The following is a 22,112-nucleotide window of genomic DNA, read 5'->3' on the forward strand; positions in this document are numbered from 1 at the left end:
AAAATGCTTCATTGATTTAATGCAAACATGTATACCACAACGTAAGTTGTTCAAGTTAACATTGGAGAAAAAGATGTTTCTTGATGAACGAAAGAGGGCAATTGTAATACCATTGCTGAAGACTATACTGTAGACCAATATTTCTTATAAGTTCGGTTTGGGAGAAATGTATAAATACTCGTAAAAATATAGTAGTAGCTTTAATGAGTCAAACGTTGGTTGATTTTATATTATCCTGTTAAAACGGAAGCAGGTATATTCTCGCGGAAGGTAGATTGATACATTGATGGGAAGGAAATTAAATTGTTTACAGCCACAAAAATTTAGGTGTTAATTTGGATTGAACAAAAGTCTACTAAAACGATATACTTGTTTTAAACCGACACACTCTCAATAGATTTTCATTTGTCCCTATTTTGAATACAAAGTGAACTTTGGGAATTATGTGCAACATATCAGAATGATAGACTATAGAGATTGCTGTTGGAAGCAGCTTGAATCATTATTAGGCTACAAAAATGTACTGACGTGAACCAAAATCGAATTTCAAAGCTTAATTATATACTTCGAAACAGGTTAGGAACCTCTGCTAGAACGAAAAAGAAAACGAAATTTTGTTTCTTTGTCAGATAAACAACAGAATCACATCTCATTGAAAATACACCACATCTCACTTAAAATAATTTTACCAAATTCGGTTTACCCTGAGAAATCCGGAACATATCACAATTCCCCATAAGAGATTAAAACCTTTACATTTTTCTTATGTGATGTAAGCTGTGGAATACTGTACAGTTAGGTGTAAGAAAACTTTTAATTTAACAGATCATTTCAAAACGTTTGTGAATCGAAATCGCCGAAAGGACCCATCAGACTTGTGTTCAGGTCACGAAAACATGAAAATGCACATTATTATTTTCAATGTAAATTGTTAAAATCAGGCAGATATATATTTTTTCAAATATGTACAGATTTTTATATGCAAAAAAGATAGATTTATGTAACCTACATTGTTCCCGTTGTTCTCTTACCTTTCTATTTCTTGTCTTTAAATTTATGTTCACTTGTGTAAATATCGGGGAGAACGGGTCCGAGGTTTGGTGCTCCGTTCCCTATTTGTGAATATGTTTTCCCCACATATGACAAGCATCCCCATTCCTACTACACGTGTACTGGTTTATAGTTACCTTCAATGTCCGCACATAATCGTCATGGTATGTAATCTACATGACGATGCTTTTCCTACATTGTGTTTTAAGCCTTTGTCCAGTCGGAGGCCTGTCTGAGCAGCGGTGCCCCAGTAGAGGCGAGGCATAATTGTTACCGTGACACCACAGATTATGAAGCCAAATGCCGGTAAGACGTAGTGGGACCTTGTTCTATTCAACTACTGAGAATAACATCAATCATCGAAAGAACACATATCAGATTAAATCAAAGAAGCAATAAACGATGTCCGTTGTTGTATTGACAAATTAGCTCATAAAATGATCTGTCCATAGGGTGAAATGTTATGATTATTACGAATATACTCTCTCCATCAATGGCGGCTAGAGAGAATATCAATATCAGGTGTGTGAACTTCAGGTGTCAAAGAGCATTTTACAAAAAAGCAAAAAGCATATATATAATTTTGACAGAACAAATATTTCCTTTTAAACTGAAAAGAAACCCCAGTGAGGTGGAATCTCACATACAGTCGTTTTGAGTAAACTGAGAACCAACACTGGAGTGAGTAAGACACCATCAGCATGGCAGCGTCTGTACATAATCGTGTTTTCGTTATTTTCAAATTTATTAGTATCATTGACGTTGCTGTATAACAAATTTAATTCAAGCCGAAACCCTTGAAGATCGGGTCAGAAGTGATCTTCAGCAACCCATGCATATTGTAAGAGGCGACAGACAGGATAGGGTGGTCAGGCTCGCTGACGTGGTTGATGCAGGTTATTTTATTCCAAATTCAGTCACAGGGTTGTCTATTTTAGGCTCGATCATTTATGGACCACCGTCGTAAATCTGGAATATCGCTGAGTGCGGCGTTAAGCAAGAAAACAAACACACACTCAATTCAGACCGATAAATGTTCATTTTGTCAGTCATGAGCCTGTTTGCCTTGAAAACAGTCTTCGCCAAAGAAGCGAGTGTTCCACACAGATAGCATCTGTTCTACGAGGCATGATTGACATTGACTTCAGAGTCTCCATGAGCGAAGACTGCGAGTACCTAATGTAAGTTGCAACACCACGGGAGCAATGGTTTAAGTAGACACATGTGCATTCATTTACTCCTTAAGAAACTGATCTTCACAGTTTCTCATCTCCTACCTCCTGCAAAAGTGCAAACGGTTGTAAAACATATCCAACATGTTTTTCGCTAATTGTGTAATTTATTTAATGACATTATAGAATTTAGAAGAATTTTGACGATCGTGTCGGTTCTCTTCTGAAACCCTTTTTCAATAATATAGACGAAGAAAGATCAAACATATCTGGTTTTGTTTATGAATGTCCAAGGGATGGGTAACTTGTGAAATGATTGTTTTTAGATTTCACATTTGAATGGAAATTCTGGGCTGGCGGGTGATGGGAAACACATATACATTACGGGCAGCCCTACCTCATGACCTCTGATGATGCTCACCGTGTGTTCATGTCACACTTCGTACTGGCGCAGTCCTGTTAGACCATCCGTATTTTTTAAATCAGTTTGTCATCCTCTCATCTCCAACTGTCAGCAAGAGGGCGGGTGGGTGTAAAAAGATATCGAGGGTACATCAACCCATGGGCCCCGAGGGACCAGTGAACAACGTATTTATCTTACCGAACACCTCAATGGTAATTTTGAACTGTTTGAAGCACGGGTATCAGATCATAGTATGGAGTACCAGACAAGAAAAACCAATTTAGAGTTATCTCCCTTCCATCGATTTGCATTCACAAAACATCGGTAATTTCCGTACATCATACATGATTCTATGTTATTCTAGATAAAGAATCACTACTACGAATTACCAGATGAGTTCGGCATTTCCAGCGGGGTACATAGAAAATTTTACTCGCCTGTAAGCGGGCTACATTGAAAATAATAGGAGACGGCTCAGCAAATCAGAAAATGACATTTATGTGTGAGGCAAGATAATCGGAAAGAGATTGATGCTGAGCTGGGTAAAGGTACCATGGCACAGTGACAAACTGCCAAACTATCGAGTCGCCCTTAACAACAGCGTTTCTGTCGTAGTTGAAACACTTCATCCTTCATGTACTTCTAATATTCCAGTGTGTCTGTTTTCGTTTTCAGACTCTGAATTGCGATTGGTGATTGCTTTTCCGAAAACATCCCGGTTGTACACGTTGACCGTCTCGAATTACATATGTCAACCCAGAACATTTGAAACTGGCTGTATAACATACGCCTAAATACCACCCTTTACCGTTATTTCCTCTTTTTCGAAATAAAGCGATTTACCCCAACTATATGGATGGTCCGTGTCCTTGTTGTTGGCTACTTTCGCCATTATGATATGACATTCGTATTAGCAGGATAAGTCTATACATTGATGGATGGACAGTGACGTTCAGCAGTATATACAGTTTGTTTACTTTGTTTACTTTAACAACATGAAATTCACCAGCAATGCCCGGATCTTTCATAGCATGCATTTCCTACCTACTTATATAAGAGTACATTGATGCATCTTCATCAGTTGATGTGTCAGAAGAATAATGTAAACAGTGCCCGAGATAAGGGGCGGATTGGGGTATGCCAATCAAGGAAGTCAAACATGTACCCGGTGGTCTGTTATCCTTTGATCTAGCTTTGATGGTGTTCAAGTCGAAGAAATTATATTTAAGCTGTGTTTAAGAACAAACACTCACTCGCTTAAAGTGAGTAATGGGTAAATTTGGGAGTTGATTGCCAAAGAAATAATGCATGGGCGGTTGACTAATGTGTGAATAAAACGGGGGAATGATAAAGACGTGTGCGATGACTATTTGAAGGATGACTCCATGAGTGAGTGAATGTTGACATGAGCATATCTACATTATTCAAACTCAGAATGTGTGATTGAGTCAGTGAATTATTTTCTACTGGTCTTTGAACAGTATTGCAGTTGTATCATTAGTTATGTAATTATTTTGGAAGGTAAAACTCGACGTTATGGAGACCTTCACAACTTTGATCAAATGCATAAGCACGGGCATATATTATATATATTTTATATTTGTATAGCGCCAATATCCAGCTCAGCTCAGCTGCTCAAAGGCGCTTTGGTTTTTCCTCGATCATAGGATGTCAATCTCAACGGCACATCGTATTTTTCAATCTCAACACCCCTGGGAGCACACAACTCTTGCTGCCATTTAGACGCACAAAGTTAACGTGGCTTTCCCATCCTTACGAAGCACCCATTAATAGATGGGTGGACTAGGTAACATAGCCACAGAACTTTGTCCACGTTTACTGCACGTTGCTGTACCCACAACTAGGTGTTTGCACGTATTCATGTGGCCACCATCTGGTCATTTATCAACGGATTCGTTGGTTCTTTTAAGTGAACAGAGTTGTGTATTGTACACTAGGGATTGTGACAACACTGAAAGAGTCTGCATACAAAGTTGACTCCAAAATTTTCACATCCGGCCACAGGTGGGCTCGATCCCGGCACGTCAAACTCGCTGGATCAATAGCCTGGCGCCTTAGATCGCCAGCCATCGTGCTGACATGCCAGGAAACGTAATGGAGGCAAACCAGGATTCAAACCCATGATCTCAAGTTTCTGGACTGCCCAAGGATGAAACCTTGCACAGAGAATTCCTGCGCCTTAGTCCACTGGGCTACCTCTAATCCATTCTATACTAGCCACATAAAGAAACTGTCAAAATATTATCCCAGTTGATAAGTACGATAACAATGTCAAAGGTACATATAAACTTTAATGGAGGGATCATGAGACCATAACAAGTCGGGAGAATTTCAATTGAAAAGTCAATCACAATGACGTCACGAGTCCACAAGCGGGACAGGGGTCAAACGACCATGTCACAAGCTCAATAACGGGTATGTCCACCATCGGCATTGAGAACAGCAGTGCATCGACGACGCATAGAGCCTATCAAACGTGCAAGGAAGGCTTGTGGGATGTCACGCCAGATTCTCTCAAGTTCTGTTGCAAGGTCAAGGATGTTATCTGGCGGATGAGGAAGACGGCGTAGACGTCGATCCATCTCGTCCTAAACATGCTCTATCGGGGAGAGATCCGGTGAATTTGCAGGCCAAGGCAGTAAGTCAACGTTGTGGTGTTGCCAGAAATCCATAGCAACCCTTGCCGTATGAGGGCGGGCATTGGCCTGTTGGAATGTTAACCCAGGGCCATGACGTTGCAGAAAAGGAATTGCCACAGGTCGAAGAATCTGATCCCTGTAGCCCACACCAGTTAAGTTGCCCTGAACAATCACCAAAGGAGTTCTTTGGCGTGCTGTTATTCCACCCCAAATCATCACGGAACCACCACCAAAGCAATTCCTCTCCAAGACACAGGCCTGTGTATAAAGTTCTCCCACGCGTCTATAGGCACGTTGACGTCCATCACTATGGGAAGTGTTAAACCTGGACTCATCTGTAAAAACAACATTTCTCCACAAAAACAAGGGTCTGCGGATATGATTTCGGCACCACATTCGGCGAGCTTGTCGATGACGTTGTGTCAAGACGTCGTGGTATGATCCCGTGATGACGTAAACGTTGTCGAACTGTGTTGGGGTGGATACGGCGAAGTCCTGGGGTGGTTCGGGCAGTCATCACTGCAGTCTGAAACCTGTGGCGAAGATGGGTCACCCTTATCCATATGTCCTGTCTTGGCGTTGTTACACGTGGACGTCCCGAACGTGGTCGATCGATGACGTCATTTGTGTTCTGGTAGCGCCTCACCAGTGCAGAAATGGTGTTCCGGTGGCAGTGGAAATGTGCAGCCACTTGTCGTTGAGATATTCCCCCACGGACCATCCCAATGGCCTCATGACGTTGTGCAGACATGAGCCTTGGCATGCTATGCGTTTCAATAGTCGTTTAATGTTTTGAACGATCGCGAGGGCAGGGGTTGAGCTTTCCAAAGTGACAGTATTGTGTGGCATTCATTTGCTCAATTCTCTTTTCCCGAAAGTTTAAATCCTTATGTGTCTACACAGGTTTGATAAATTTAGATTTTAATTTTTTGTATGCACAGTTTCTTTATGTGCCTAGTATATATTGGACTTTATATGTGTGGGAATATGTGAGGCTTGACGTTCTGTGTGTTTTTTGAGTGTTCAGATCTGCCACAATTTACACATACTGGTGCACTATGTGTTCTCCAAATAATAATGCTACTGGTGATTGGGATGGGATTACACATAACAACTGAATTCATTTGCTAAATTATCGAAACTTATATTGAGAACTGAATGCATTGATGTAGTGAGTCAAATGACTCTTCCTTAATAATCACTGTGATTGTAAGTCAGAATAAAGTATATAACTGCTGAATTCATTGTTAAAGTATGACAACTTATAACTGAGAAAAATACAGTTAAAAGACGGTTGTCTATGTGATAATCGAGACTCCACAGAGATTGAAGAAACAAGCCACTTGTCAGTTCTGACATGCGCCCACGTGCAGTTTTGAATACATTTTGTGGATGATAATACGAATGGTAACACATAAGCTCTAAAATCGAAATATTATCTTGAACGAATAGCTGCTCCGATGGTTTGTGAAACGTTCTGCATAAGAGATCCACCATTTTGAGATGTCAACGAGCATGGGAAGTCCGAATGTAAACATTAGGTTAATTCCACAGATGTTCTGCAGCTTTGGCGAAAGGTCTGTCTCCGTTCTCAACTGCGCGCGTGAATGACACAATGAGTCGTTGGCGACTTCAGTTCTTGTTTTGTTTGGTTCCAGGTTTAGGTTTGTTTTGGTTGTTGTTTAACGCCGCACTCAGCGATATTCCAGCAATATGGCGGCGGTCTGTAAATAAACGCGTATGGATCAGACAATCCTGCGATCAACAGCACGAACATCGTTCTACGCAATTGGAATACGATGACATGTACCAACCATGTTAGCGAGCCCGACCACCCGATCCCGTCAGTCGCCTCGACAAGCATGGGTTACTGAAAATCAATTCTAACGCGGGTCTTCAGTGACTTGGTTCCAGGAGAGAATTGTCATAAGATCGAAATCATTTTACTACACTTGGTTTTGGATTTATTGCTGCATGCGGTTTAACAATCGAAAATTGCATTAATTTTCCGGAATAGGCAATTGTAATTTAGCCGAAAATCCGAAAATAGATACACAAAATTAGTTTAAATTAATGAATAATCTGTAAAAAGTATGACGGCCCCAAGATACACCAGACTAAAATATCTCCAGTGAGTTACAATGTTTAAGATTTGACTAAGTTGTTTATAATCATATTGTTTTCAAACATAGTTCCTCAAAATGTCGGAAAGCGCACGTAAAATCTCGAAAGTATGCCCTCATAATTGTCAAAGAAAAAACTCCATACAAACGCACATATGTATTTGAGTGTCGCACCGCCCATGCCATTGTCCTTATTAAAAACTTCATATCAGGCAGCTCAATTCGGTTAGCTATGTTCTGTATAGTGTCAATATTTATCGATATTATCTAGACCATCACAAAATGTCATAAACATTTTAGATACTTGGGATTATTTAGTTCAAAGTACCACCATCCTTACTCGATTTTTGATTGCTTTATCGTATTTTCGCACATAACATTCTGCAATACGAAGCACACTGCAACCGATGCCAGTTTTGAAGTATCAGCGTAATGGTAATACGGATTTTGTTATCAAGGTGTTTGTCCTGACGGAACCTCCCATGAGCAAGGTTTTCGTAAATAGGCCATTTATTTAAGTTGAGTGTCACTCATAAATACTTGATGAGACATGTGTCAGGTGGAGTATGTTTATCATCACGCACAGTGATTCACCCATCGTGACTCTGCATGTATTTGACCCGTGAAGATCCGAGTTAGACTTAGTTTTCAGTAACTGACGATATCGCGAAAAGGGGTTATGTAGGCAGTAAAAAGCAAAGGCCCAGAACTAAGCCTTGTGGTATCCCAAACTCTTAAGTCACTAGGCAGCGACATTTGAACTTGAATAACCACAGATTTTTCTTGTCTGAGATGTAGGACTTGAACCACTTTAACACGACGCCTTGGACATTGAATCTTCCTTCAAGAGTGGCTAGAAGAACACAGTGGTCAGTCGTGTCGAAAGCGGCCGCAAGGTCCAACAAAACAAGAATGGAAGTATGAGAAATGAGTATGTCGCTCTGGACTTTGACAAGTGCCGTGTCCGTGCTGTGGGAGCAGCGGTAAGCTGATTGATAGACTTCGTGCAACCCATTGCTAATCACTGAATTGTTTGGTCCAGACCCGATAATTTCCAGACCGCCGCCAAATTGCTGGAATATTGCTGAATGTGGCGTAAAACTAAAGTCACTCACTAAGTGTATTTGGTTATTCATCAATCTCTAGGCATTAGGTTTGACCTCCAACATCAAGCATTACGTGTTCATGAACGGATCCATTGTGCGGTCAGCGTCGTATTAGACAACTTATAACACACTTATAACAAAGTGAATAGGACATTTCTATTATGAAAATTCAGGACATTGATCGCGAAGTTCCTGATGTTAAATATGGGCGGTGGGGTAGCCTGATGGTTAAAGCGTTCGCTCGTCACGCCGAAGACCCGGGTTCGATTCCCCACATGGGTACAATGTGTGAAGCTCATTTCTGGTGTCCCCCGCCGTGATATTGCTGGAATATTGCTAAAAGCGGCGTAAAACCAAACTCACTCACTCACTGATGTTAAAGAGTTCAGTAAACCAGACAGCTGTACATGTCGTTGGATGTCATTGTCCACCCATCAAAGTATAAACGTATCCAGAAAATACAAAAGTCATAAGTTCGTGAAGAAAGTTTTGTGAAACCATTGTGAAACAGGAATTCCACTAACAAGGAACAACCATAAAGTGTTGAGAAAAGGGTATATTCTGCAAAGAGGAACGTGCGTGTATGTTATACAACTACATGTAGTTCCAAATGCTCTGGGTTGACTTGTGTTATTCGTGTCGGTAGACGTGTACAGATAGCTTTGCCAAGACAATCGGAACGTTTTCGGGGAAAAAACTGAAACCAATGGTGATTCAGAATCTGAAAACGAAAAAAGAACCCACTGCAATATTATGCGAAAATGAAAAATAAACTGGAACAATGATGTAATCTACAATTGAGCGGATGGTCTCTCAGTGTTTTAGTTTTTTAGTTTTACGCCGCACTCAGCAATATTCCAGCTATATGGCGGTCTCTCAGTGTAATATTGACAACAACCTCTTTTATTTCGTGAGTGCGACGTTTCAATACAGATACTTGTAGTGTGGTCAAGCAAGAATATTGTACTTCCCAACTTCGAGAAACAACTAAATGAAATTTATTAGAATAAGGCTTGAATAAGGCACACATACTACGGCGTGAAACGAACACATTGTGTGCATAATCAGAGTTCATGAGGTAAGGTGTTTCCCATCCACTGCCTGCCCAGAATTTTCATCCCGACGTGAAATCTAATGACAATGCCATGTCTAAAGTTCCCCCAGGTGGTGGGAATTTATGCCATGATTCAATAACGAATACTCTCCCCTTGCACATTCGTAATAAACCCAGGCCAGCTCGATCCTGCTCCATCTATATTATTTTTAAAAAGGTTTTCCAAAGCCAAGCAACCCGATCGCCATAAAAATAACAATTTAATTTCATATGTACATACTAATTTCATTGCACAAGTTGCATAATTAGTTGTACATTTGTTCTCTCATTGTCATTCACGTGGTCAGGGTTGGTATATATAACCCTAGGTAGGCCTGAGGGTTTGCAGGTGAAAACATGTATTTCTTATTGTAAACAGAGTTGTCGTCCATGAAGGGCCCGAACTCAATGTACACAGGACTACTGCAGTCCCGTGTTGCTACTTACACTCGGTTAATACAGTTGTCGTCCATGAAGGGCCCGAACTCAATGTACACAGGATTACTGCAGTCCCGTGTTGCTACTTACACTCGGTAAATACAGTTGTCGTCCATGAAGGGCCCGAACTCAATGTACACAGGACTACTGCAGACCCGTGTTGCTACTTACACTCGGTAAATACAGTTGTCGTCCATGAAGGGCCCGAACTCAATGTACACAGGACTACTGCAGGCCCGTGTTGCTACTTACACTCGGTAAATACAGTTGTCGTCCATGAAGGGCCCGAACTCAATGTACACAGGACTACTGCAGACCCGTGTTGTTGTCGTCCATGAAGAGCCCGAACTTACGTACGGTAAATACTGCAGACCCGTGTTGCTACGTCCATCGGTAAATACAGTTGTCGTCCATGAAGGGCCCGAACTCAATGTACACAGGACTACTGCAGACCCGTGTTGTTACTTACACTCGGTAAATACAGTTGTCGTCCATGAAGGGCCCGAACTCAATGTACACAGGACTACTGCAGGCCCGTGTTGCTACTTACACTCGGTAAATACAGTTGTCGTCCATGAAGGGCCCGAACTCAACGTACACAAGACTACTGCAGACCCGTGTTGTTACTTACAGTCGGTAAATACAGTTGTCATCCATGAAGGGCCCGAACTCAATGTACACAAGACTACTGCGGGCCCGTGTTGCTACTTACACTCGGTAAATACAGTTGTCGTCCATGAAGGGCCCGAACTCAATGTACACAAGACTACTGCAGGCCCGTGTTGCTACTTACACTCGGTAAATACAGTTGTCGTCCATGAAGGGCCCGAACTCAACGTACACAAGACTACTGCAGACCCGTGTTGCTACTTACACTCGGTAAATACAGTTGTCGTCCATGAAGGGCCCGAACTCAATGTACACAGGACTACTGCAGACCCGTGTTGCTACTTACACTCGGTAAATACAGTTGTCGTCCATGAAGGGCCCGAACTCAACGTACACAAGACTACTGCAGACCCGTGTTGCTACTTACACTCGGTAAATACAGTTGTCGCCCATGAAGGGCCCGAACTCAACGTACACAAGACTACTGCAGACCCGTGTTGCTACTTACACTCGGTAAATACAGTAATTGACGTCCATGAAGGGCCCGAACTCAATGGCAGCCATGTGTCGTAGAAGAGATGCTATTTGTCCGGAACACTCACTTCTGAGTTGGAGGTTGTTTTCATTGCAAACAGGTTCTTCACTGAATAAGAGATCATTTAGCATCAGTCTACTCCCATAATACAATGGCATGCATGGGTTGCCCAGGATCACTTCTGACCCGAGAGTTTACGTCTTTCGGCTTGAAGTAAATATGTTATATAAAAACATCAATGAAAACAATGAAATAAGTAACGCCAACGCGATTATGAAGAGACGTTGGCATTCTCATGGCGTCTTACCCACTCCACTGACAAGCAACACTTCTTATATGGTGCTCAGTTTACACAAAATGATTGTATGTAACCTGCTCTATCAGAATCGATACTGTGAAACGCATTCGCTATCACCGTTTGTCAATCTTATTAAAATAGTTCAAAACCCCATTGGCAAAAGCAAAAAATAATAAATTTTCAGACAGGAACAATAACTCTCATTTTGTCCTCAATGGCTTATCCCTTCCTAGTTACAAACATCCTTTTGTTACAAAAAATATTTATCTTTAATTTCAAGGTATTCAGTAGCAGCTTGCCGTCTTGTATTTGCATAGTATTCTACAGATCCAGCTGATCACTGGCATATGTCTGTGAATAGCACCTAAACCTTTTCCTTTTCAACTTATTCTGTTTCTAATGCTCAACGTTATAACATATCGACACCAAACCACCGTATTATGTCTTAATGAGGAACCAGTGAAACATCACAGTTATGTCATTGTTTAAGTGGAGGCTGTCTGTCCCACAGTCCCTGAAGCGAATTATTGTACCCTTCCGCCCACCCATTTCTGCAATGCTAAAGGCCTAAATGAAGCAAGTGTAGAATTTGTCATTTTCAGGAAATCTTATTTCTCATTTGAACTCTTTTTAAATCTGTTAAAATTATGCAGACGAATAGACTAACTGTAAGTCTTATGTGGAGACTGTCTTGACTGCCCTTAGCCGCATACTGCTGAAGCGAGTGATATATTTTTTAAAAAACACTTCAGCTTTACTCACGGTCATAAAACGACCTCTCTTTCACAGCTGAGTATATCTGTCTGTTAGATAGACGATTGTTGTCAGTTTGTCAGTTAATTTAGCACGCAACAATAAACATCGTGCATCGCCTGCGTGATTCAATCTGATATTTGTTTCGTAAGATGATCAAGACAGGTTATTCTCACGGGTTGAATAGAGCAAGGTGGTACTACGTCTTACCGGCATCTTCTTTCATAATCTGTGGTGTCGATGTGACAACTACGTCTCGCCTCTACTGGGGCACCGCTGCTCAGACAGGCCTCCGACTGGATGAAGGCTTAAAACACAATGTAGGAAAAGCATTGTCATGCCATATCATGACGATTCTGTGCGGGGATTGAAGCTAAGTATAAAACAGTACACGTGTAGGGAAAATGTATGGGGTTGCTTGTCATGAGTGGTGAAAACTTATTCATAAAAGGAGTATGGGACACCAGACTGTGAACACATTTTCCCTGGTATTTACACAAGTGAACATACATTTAAAGAAAAGAAATGGAAAGAGAGAAGAACAGTGGGAACAATATGAACATCTAATTGTATTACATATATATATGTACATATTTGAAAGAAGAGTGGTTACCTGTGCTGGTACGTCTCCATTTCCACTCAATATCAAATTGCGCAACTGACTGGTGTATTTGGGACTATACGGTGAATTATTTAAACTGTATCTGTCAACTTTTAACAATTCACATTGAAAATAATAATGTGCATTTCATGTTTTCATGATCTTTTTGAGCGATTTCGATTAACATTTGTTTAAATGATCTGTTAAATTAGAATACGCATTTCCACTTTTACAACCTCACAAAGTTCAGATTCGTTTTAATTGCAAGTTTCCTTAATTCATTTTTGAACTGACTAACCTTATGCCTCAGCAATAAACAAGTGCGATGGGTCTTAGGATGATCTTGATTTACAATTTTTTTATAGTACAACCAGAAATTATTGAGAATTTAAAGATTGTATTTTTTTGTATTTTTTTCACTCATTACTCACGTATTAAATGTGAATATTAGCAGAACATAACTCCAGATTCCAATACAGGTGAACAGTTAGTATTTTGTCAAGTCACCATGGGCAGCAATGCTGCAGCTGGCTTCAGTGCGGCGGGGCATACTACTGATCAAAGAAGTTAGAAAGTCGTGGTCCATGCTGTCCCAATATTTGTCAGATTTGTCTTATTGACACTTTCCTTCATAAGTCCCCAAACATTTTCTATTGGATTTAGGTCAGGGCTATAGCTTGGCCAATCTAATAATGTCATATTTTGGGTCCGAAACAAGGCCTGTGAATGCTTTGAACGATGTTTTGGGTCGTTGTCCTGCTGGAAAATCAAAACATTTCCCTAGAACACGTGAGCAGACGGAAGTAAATGTCCCTCGAGAATATCTGGGTACCGCTCACTGTTCATATTCCCTTCAAATACACAGAGGGGCGTTGCCCTTAAAACAGATATGCCATCCCACACGTTAAATTTCGGACTGTACTTTGGGCGCGGATACAAAGGTTTTTCAGTTTGTTTGGTCCAGAATTTCAGTGTTTTAGGAAACAGCCACACAGAATTTTCATCTGAGAAGATCACATTGTCCCAGTTATAATTTCAATGTTGTAAGCACTAGTTCAACCTTTGCTCCTTTTGTTCAGGTTTCATGATGTGTGATGGAATTTTCTGCCAACCCATTGCATGCAGCTCAGTTCTAATTGTTTCCTTACAGACAGCCACAGTTCCTTTATTAATCATATCCAGCCTTAAGTTTTCTAAACACCATCGTTTGTTTTTAGAAACAAGAATACCAAGCCGCCTCCTGTCACCGACAGTCAATTGTCTGGGCCTACCTGCGCCTCCCTGGTGCTCAATGCCATATCCATTTGCAATATTTTTCAAAACACGATAAACAGTGGACAAAGGGATGCCTGTTCTACTTGAAATCACTTTAGCTGATCTGACGTCCTTGTTATAATACTCTAAAATCAACTTCCTCTTCTCTAAATCATCCATACTGAGGATCACTGAAAATGTCGTCTGCTATCAAGTAAACACACGGGGATAAGTCTTCACAAACTAATGAAAAAGGATTAACGGAATGAATCTTGAATGAAACCACACACTTGATAGCTGGTCAAGGTTGTTTATACTAGAAATCCAATTAAACGTATTCCTAAAATTCTCAATAATTTCTGGTCATACTAATAAAATGGTCTGTTCAATTAAACGTTCTTTTACTCTTATCAGTATAGCTTTCCACAGTTTACATCTTATAGGAAAACAAGAATCATCTAAAGGTTTCAGTCAATACTGTCCGGATTTCTCACTGCATACTTAGTTTTGGAAACAGCCGAATTTAGTAAAACAAAATTTGAAGTGCGATGGGCCTCTGTTGTGAAACATTATATTCAAACGACAGACATTTCGTTCCTAACCTGTTTCGATAAATGAAGCTTTCGATTTGGGTACATATTGGTACATTTTCGCAGTCTAAGCACGATTAAAGCTGCTTCCAACCGCAATATCTATGTTGATCCTTCTGATATATTGTACACCCATCCCTGCATTTCCAACATAGGGAGTCACGAGGTGGCATAATAACTGAATCTTAACTAACTCACTCACTCCCAAATAGAGCCAAATGAAAATCTTAAAATTCCATACTTTTTCAGTTTCAAAATGAGCATATCTTTATTAAAATCTATTTAACAATATCGTTTATTTGCAAATATCATTTCTTGCATGTTTATTTGTTGATGACATAATACATGGGTCAGTTTTGAATGATTTGTGTTTATGATCCCTACCTTCTTGATTGTTGCAGATGTGGCTGTAACCGCTGGTGAAGATGGTAATATCTGTGTCCGTGCTACTCACGCACACATCCCAAGCCTCATCACTCAATTTTCTGTTCCCTTCCAATGTCGCTGATCTGAAAATATTGCGTATGACAATAACGATAACTTGTTATTATTACATACAGATTAAGATATGTGTATGGAGGAATTCAGGTGATCCAGACAAGCAGGTGATGTTCATCACCAGATCAGGGTCGTTGTCCCCGTTACATGCAGCTGAGGGGGGTAATTGGAAGCGTTGCCATTTTGAACCCCCCAAGATCTGTTATGAGAATATGTAGAATCCCTACACAACCTTTCCATGTGTACAGACCCATCAATAAAATCAGCATTGGCATTGCTATATTGTCAAGTATTATCAAGCTTGGCTCGTATATAAAACCTGTGCAACATCAATACTATATTTTGATATGCCTCACAAGGGGATCATTGTAGAAATTAGTACAGATTAGCCAGAGCTAGACTCAACGTTTATCAAACCACATCCTCCATCACTTTCGATAAATATAAAAGGTTGAGAGAAGAGCGAGGGCGGTGGTATCTAGTCAGCTAATTCACTCGTATAAAAGGGGCTTCTCCGCAGTATATGACATGATTTTCCAACAGTAACACTCAGCCGGGCTAGTTAGTAAATTAATGAATTGTTTACTAGCCAGTCTTAGATTGAAGAACCAAGAGATTTTACATCTAACACAATACAAGGAGCAATCTTGTAGCAGATAATGTATTTCAATTTCAGGGATAATGTGTTTAAAGTTTCACAGCTTGAGTTCAGTTGAAGGTTAGAATGTATGAGACAGGTTTATGTCACTTGCAGCGTTGTTGATAAGAGGTCATAAACAGTACGAAAAAAGTCATATTATGTTGTAAATATATAGGCTATAAAATGATTTGAACACTTACTATTAATTGTATTCTCCTTTAGAACTTTCGCATTTGCAACCTGAATAACACGAATATAACTAACTCTTCAGATTGCATTTCGCCAGCCTGACTTCTTAAAACACTTTTTACTAGACATAATTAAAGAGTAGAACCGACAACATGACTTTTCCTTCAGTGACAGTGTTGTGGGTTCACAGGGATGCATCAGTAGGTTGTAGATTGTGGTGATTTGGTTCCTTTTGTCACAACGGGGAGACGGTGCCAGTGTGTTCGGATTGGGGAGGTAGGGGAGAGGGTGCCAGTGTGTTCGAATTGGGGAGTAGGGGCGGGGGTGCCAGTGTGTTCGAATTGGGAGAGGAAGGGGAGGGTGCCAGTGTGTTCGGATTGGGGAGGTAGAGAGAGGGGTGAGTGTGTGTTTGGATTGGGGGGTAAGGGGGAGGGTTGCCAGTGTGTTCGAGGTGGGGAGGTAGGGTGAGAGGGTGCCAGTGTGTTCGAGGTGGGGAGGTAGGGAGAGGGTGCCAGTGTGTCGAGGTGGGGAGGTAGGGGAGGGTACCAGTGTGCTCTGATTGGGGGTAGTGGAGGGGATGCCAGTGTGTTTGGATTGGGGGTAGAGGAAGTGGTGCCAGTGTGTGTTCGATTTGGGGAGGTAGGGGAGCGAGCGCCAGCATATTACAATTGGGGAGGTAGTGAGAGGGTTACCAGTGTGTTCGACTTAGGGAGAGGTAGGGGCAGGGGTGCCAGTGTATTCGAGGTGGGGAGGTAGTAGGGAGAGGGTGCCAGTGTGTTCAGGTGGGGAGTAAGGGGCAGGGGGTGCCAGTGTGTTCAGGTGGGGAGGAAGGAAGAGGGTACCAGTGTGTTTCGGATTGGAGAGGTAGGGGAAGGGGTGCCAGTTTGTTCGGATTGGGGGTAGGGGAGGGTGCCAGTTTGTTCGTATTGGGGAGGTAGGGGTCCGGGTGCGAGTGTGTTCGAATTGGGGAGGTAGGGAGCGGGTGCCAGTCAGTTCAGGTGGGGGGGTAGGAGGAGGGGGAGTTTGTTCGGAATAGGGGGTAGAGGAGGGGGTGCGCGTATGTTCGGATTGGGGGTAAGGGAGGGGTTGCCAGTGTGTTCGCATTGGGGAGGTGGGGGAGACAGTACCAGTGTGTCTGAGGTGGGAGGTAGGGGAGACGGTGCCAGTCAGTTCGAGGTGGGGAGGTAGAGGAGGGTGCGCGTATGTTCGGATTGGGGGTAAGGGAGGGGTTGCCAGTGTGTTCGCATTGGGGAGGTAGGGAGAGGGGGAGTGTGGGAATTTGGGGGTAGGGACAGGGGTGTCAGTGTTCAGGTGAGGTGGAAGGGCGGTACCAGTGTGTTCCGGATTAGGGTACTGGGAGGATGCCAGTCTGTTCGAATTCAGGAGGTAGGGAGAGGGTGCCAGGTGTGTTCTGAATTGGGGAGGTAGGGGAGAGGTGCCTGTGTGTTCGAGGTGGGGAGGTAGGGGAGACGGGGTGCCAGTGTGTTCAGGTGAGGAGGAGGGGAGGGTGCAGGGTGTGTTCCGGGTGGGGAGTAGGGGAGAGGGTGCCAGGTGTTTCGGGTGGGGGAGGTAGGGGGAGGTGCCTGTGTGTTCAGGTGGGGAGGGTGGGGAGAGGGTTTTGAGGTGTGTTCGGGTGGGGAGGAAAGGGAAGGGGGTGCTGGTGTGTGTCCGGGTGGGGGTAGGCGAGGGGTGCCAGGTGTTCCAATTTGGGAGGTAGGGACGGGTGTCGGTGTTCGGGTGAGGTGGAAGGGGAGGGGTACCAGTGAGGTTCAGGATTGGGGGTGAGTGGAGGGATGCCAGTGTGTGTCGGAGATCCGGGAGGTAGGGGAGCTGGTGCCGGGTGTGTTCAGGTGGGAAGGTAGGGGAAGGGTTGCAGTGTATTGAATTGGGGGAGGTAGGGCAGGGGTGCGGGTGTGTTCGGGTGGTGAGGTAGGGGAGAGGGGCGGGAGTGTTTTCAGGTGGGAGGAAGGGAAGGGGTGCAGTGTGTTCAGGTGGGGGTGGGCGAGAGGGTGCCGGGTGTGTTTCGAGGTCAGGGGAGGTAGGGGACGGGTGTCAGTGTTCGGGTGGGGTGGAAGGGGAGGGTAGTACCTGTGTGTTCGGATTGGGGGGTAGTGGAGGGATGCAGTGTGTTCGGAATTCAGGGGTGGGGAGCTGGTGCCGGTGTGTTCGGGGGGGGAGGTGGGGAAGGTGTTCAGGGTGGGGGAGTGGGGGCAGGGGGTGCCGAGGTGTGTTCGGGTGGTGAGAGGTGAGGGGGAGAGGGTGCGGTGTGTTCCGGTTGGGGAGGTAGGGGTGTAGGGGAGGGTGCGGGGTGTGTTCGGGTGGGGGGGGTGAGGGAGAGGGTGCGGGTGTGTGTTCGAGATGGGGAGGGTAAGGGGAGGGGTGGGGGTGGTGTGTTGGGTGGGGAGGGAAAGGGAACGGGTGCCAGTGTGTTCGGGTGGGGGTAAGGGAGGGTGCTGGGGATTGCGGGTGGGGAGGGACAGGGTGTGGTGGTGATTTGAGGGTTGGTGGGGAGGGTGCAGGGGATTGGGGGTGAGTGGAGGGATGTGTGTGACTTGGGTTTGGATTGGGGGTGCAGGAGGTGGGGTGCCAGTGTGTTCGGGTGGGGGAGGTAGGGGCGGGTGCAGTATGTTACAGTGGGAGGTAGTGGAGGGTTACAGTGGTGTTCGACGGGGTAGGGCAGGGTGTGCAGTGGTGGTGGGGAGGGGTAGGGAGAGGGTGCGGGTGTGTTCGGGTGGGGAGTAGGGGGAGGGGTGCCAGTGTGTTCAGGTGGGGGAGGAAGGGAGGGTACAGGTGTGGTCCAGTTGGAGGTAGGGGAGGGGTCAGAGTGGTTTGTTCCGGATTGGGGGGTAGGGGAGGGTGCGAGTGTGTTCGTGGGGGGTAGGAGGAGAGGGGTGACAGTGTGTTGTTCGGGTCAGTTCAGGTGGGGAGGTAGGGAGGGTGAGGTGTGTTCGGATTTCAAGGGGAGGGGTGGCGGATGGGATTGGGGAGGGGAGGGTTGCAGTGTGTCGCATTGGGAGAGTGGGGAGACGGTACCAGTGGTGTTCGGGTGGCGAGGTAGGGGCGGGTGCTGGTGGTGTGGTGGGGGAGGTGGGGGAGGGGGGAGGGGTGTTCGGGGTAGGGAGGTAGGGTGGGGAGGGGTGTTCGAGGTGGGGAGGTGGGGAGAGGGTGGGAGTGTGTTCCAGGTGGGGAGGTAGGGGAGAGGGTGCGGGTGTGTTCGGGTGGGAAGGTAGGGAGAGGGTGCCAGGTGTGTTCGGGTGGGGAGGTGGGGAGAGGTGCGGAGTGTGTTCGGAGTGGGGAGGAAGGGAGGGGTGCCAGGGTGTGTTCAGATTGGGGAGGTAGGCGAGAGGGTGCCAGTGTGGAATTTGGGAGGTAGGGGACGGGGTGTCAGTGTTCGAAGGTGAGGTGGAAGGAGGGGTACCGGTGTGTTCGGATTGGGGTAGTGGAGGGGATGCCAGTGTGTTCGAATTGGGAGGTAGGGGAGCTGGTGCCAGTGTGTTCTGAATTCAGGGGAGGTAGGGGGCTGGTGCCAGTGGTGTGTTCAGGGTGGGAGGTAGGGGAGGGTTACCAGTGTGTTCAGGTGGGGGGAGGTAGGGGGGGGGTGCCAGTGTGTTCCAGGTGGTGAGGTATAGGAGAGGGTGCCAGTGTGTTCGAATTGGGGAGGAAGGGGGGGTACCAGTGTGTTCGGATTGGAGGTAGGGGGAAGGGGTGCCAGTTTGTTCGGATTGGGGGTAGGGGAGGGTGCCAATGTGTTCGTATTGGGGAGGTAGGGGTCCGGGTGCCAGTGTGTTCGGGTGGGGGTAGAGGAGGGGTGCGTATAGTCGGATTGGGGGTAGGAGAGGGGTGCCAGTGTTTTCGGATTGGGGGTAGGGGGGTAGACAGTGTGTCCGGATTGGGGGTAGGTAAGGGGCGCCAGTGTGTTCGGATTGGGGGAGAGGAGGGGTGCGCGTATGTTCGGATTAGGGGGTAGGGAGGGGTGCCACTGTGTTCAGGTGGGTGTGTGTGTGTGTGGGGGGTGCCAGTGTGTTCGGATTAGGGTAGGTGGAGGGCGCCAGTGTGTTCGGATTGGAGGTAGGGGGTGCCAGTGTGTTTGGATTGGGGGTAGGGAGAGTGCCAGTGTGTTCAGATTAAGGTAGGTGGAGGGCGCCAGTGTGTTCGAATCGGGGAGGTAAAAGGGAGGGTGCCAGTGTGTTCGGATTGGTGGTAGGGGAAGGGTGCCAGTTTGTTCGGGATTGTGGGTAGGGAAGGGGGTGCCAGTGTGTTCGAATTGGGGAGGTAGGGAAGCGGATGCCAGTGTGTTCGAGTTGGGGAGGTAGGGGAGCGGGTGCCAGTGTGTTCGGATTGGAGAGGTAGAGGAGGGGGTGCCAGTGTGTTCGGATTGGGGGTACGGGAGGGGGTACCAGTGTGCTCGGATTGGAGAGGTAGAGAAGGTTGTGCCCGTGTGTTCGGATTTGGGAGGTAAGGGAATGGGCGCCAGTGTGTTGGGATTGTGGGTACGGGAGGGGGTACCAGTGTGTTCGGATTTGGGAAGTAGGGGAAGGGTGCTATCCCTTGTGAGCATATTATACACGTCATGGAAGGAGAAACAATCAGCAACATCACAACACTTCAACTTACGAGCAGTCTAGATTCAGGGTACCATTGGTAACCAAAGTGGTGAAACCGTCGCCTCGCATTATCAGCCTCATACTGGTGAGGTTGCCTAGCGCCTGCTGCTCAAGCTCCGCACACCGAGCCCAGTCGCTGGAAGGAACCCAGTCTCTCTTCTGTAGGTGTCGCGATGCTGCTGCAACTACACACCAAAACACAGGTGTCAGCAGCATACATCACTCTACACACTTCACACCAAAACATAGTAAAAGTAAATTTGCTTACATATATCAGTAGTTGTAAATTGAAAAAAATGGCGTCAATTCCATCAGATCAGCATTTGAAGGTGATTGAGCATGGCTTTATACCGCTTTGAGCAATATTCCAGCACGGCCCTGAGAAATGAGTAACGACGTGAACACAGGGAAATCACCGCGTGTCAGCTAAATGTGGTTGGAAGGCTTACAGTGATGATGCAGCCTTGGGAGTTTTAAACCGTCGAACACCCATCTCACAACAATGATAACCGGAAGAATCATGCACCAGAACAAACTGTTCTTTGATCAAACCCGTCGTTGATTCAGGTGAACAGTCCATGGCAATGGTCGTATGTATTGGTACTAGTAACAAGAATGTGGGTGTCTGGTGAAAGATTCTATATACCACAGCATTGGTAACGTTTACATTTGGAACTTGGAGTTGGCCAAAAATTGCAAACTTTGGCGAGACTCAAACTATGAAAATTTGAAAACACAACTACAATGCCCTTATTTGATGCTAATCATGTATTATGTTTGTAAATTTATTAGTTGTCATTAAATATGGGCATATACTTCTTGAACAAGGCAATTTTCTGTGTTTTTCAACGTGGACCATGGTTTACCATTATTGCCAAAGCTAAACATTTTATCCGAAGATTTTCCAACGGACACGTATAAAAAGCAAGGCTTGAACAAGTCGTTATAAAAATTGTGTTTGCCTACATATTAATTAGTAATGAACGTCACACGAACCTACCTGTGATGAAAAGCAGGATGAGGATTCGTGGTAGAGTCATGGCTGTTACAGAAGCACTTCTTGTTCCCGACCTGTAGTGTGACAATATGTTTAGCTGCGGTTCTCACAACAGAGAAAACTATCAGTCGCACAGGAACGTAACACCACTTAACTGTGGCGCAAACAGAACACAAAGTACCGACATCCTGTATTTATATACCGTGAACACAGTCCTAGTCATTTTTAAAGCATAATCCGGCAGTTATTATAAGCGTGGGATTGCTCCGGGTCATTTATCCCGTGGGAAATGTTGTAGTAGCGGAATAAAAAATACCGAGAACGTGTATGTAATAACGCATCCTGAATCTCCAGCTGGCGTGTGCGCTGGCGAAAGGTCAGCTGTAGCCTTTTCTGTTCTGGTTACCTTGCGTGAAAATTAGGAAATTTAAACTTATAGGTGAGGCATGGATACCAAGAAAGAGAAGAAGGCAAATACCGTTATTCATTGCAAAACAGC

The 22,112-nt window shown here is 44.7% G+C and overlaps 1 protein-coding gene across 1 annotated transcript; it reads right to left on the reverse strand.

Annotated features, from left to right (window-relative positions):
- Positions 1 to 9,052: 9,052 nt before the first annotated feature.
- LOC124260238 lies at positions 9,053 to 21,786 on the reverse strand. Its single transcript, XM_046694493.1, has 6 exons — positions 21,617 to 21,786; positions 20,627 to 20,801; positions 15,070 to 15,194; positions 12,451 to 12,547; positions 11,163 to 11,297; positions 9,053 to 9,235 (listed from the first exon to the last, which is right to left on the reverse strand). The coding sequence occupies exons 1-6, from the start codon at positions 21,654 to 21,656 to the stop codon at positions 9,229 to 9,231; spliced, it is 579 nt and encodes a 192-aa protein (XP_046550449.1). The 5' UTR covers positions 21,657 to 21,786; the 3' UTR covers positions 9,053 to 9,228.
- Positions 21,787 to 22,112: the final 326 nt, after the last annotated feature.

This window comes from Haliotis rubra, unplaced genomic scaffold (genome assembly GCF_003918875.1).
Source record: "Haliotis rubra isolate DU_JTF1 unplaced genomic scaffold, ASM391887v1 Scf756, whole genome shotgun sequence".
Lineage (NCBI taxonomy): Eukaryota > Metazoa > Mollusca > Gastropoda > Lepetellida > Haliotidae > Haliotis > Haliotis rubra.

Coding starts and splice junctions, on each gene's coding strand:
- LOC124260238 (XM_046694493.1), bottom strand. CDS start 21,656: ATGACTCTACCACGAATCCTCATCCTGCTTTTCATCACAG. Junction 20,802..21,616: donor CATCCTGCTTTTCATCACAG/GTAGGTTCGTGT, acceptor TTTGGTGTGTAG/TTGCAGCAGCATCGCGACAC. Junction 12,548..15,069: donor CATCTGCAACAATCAAGAAG/GTAGGGATCATA, acceptor TTGTGTTTTAAG/CCTTCATCCAGTCGGAGGCC.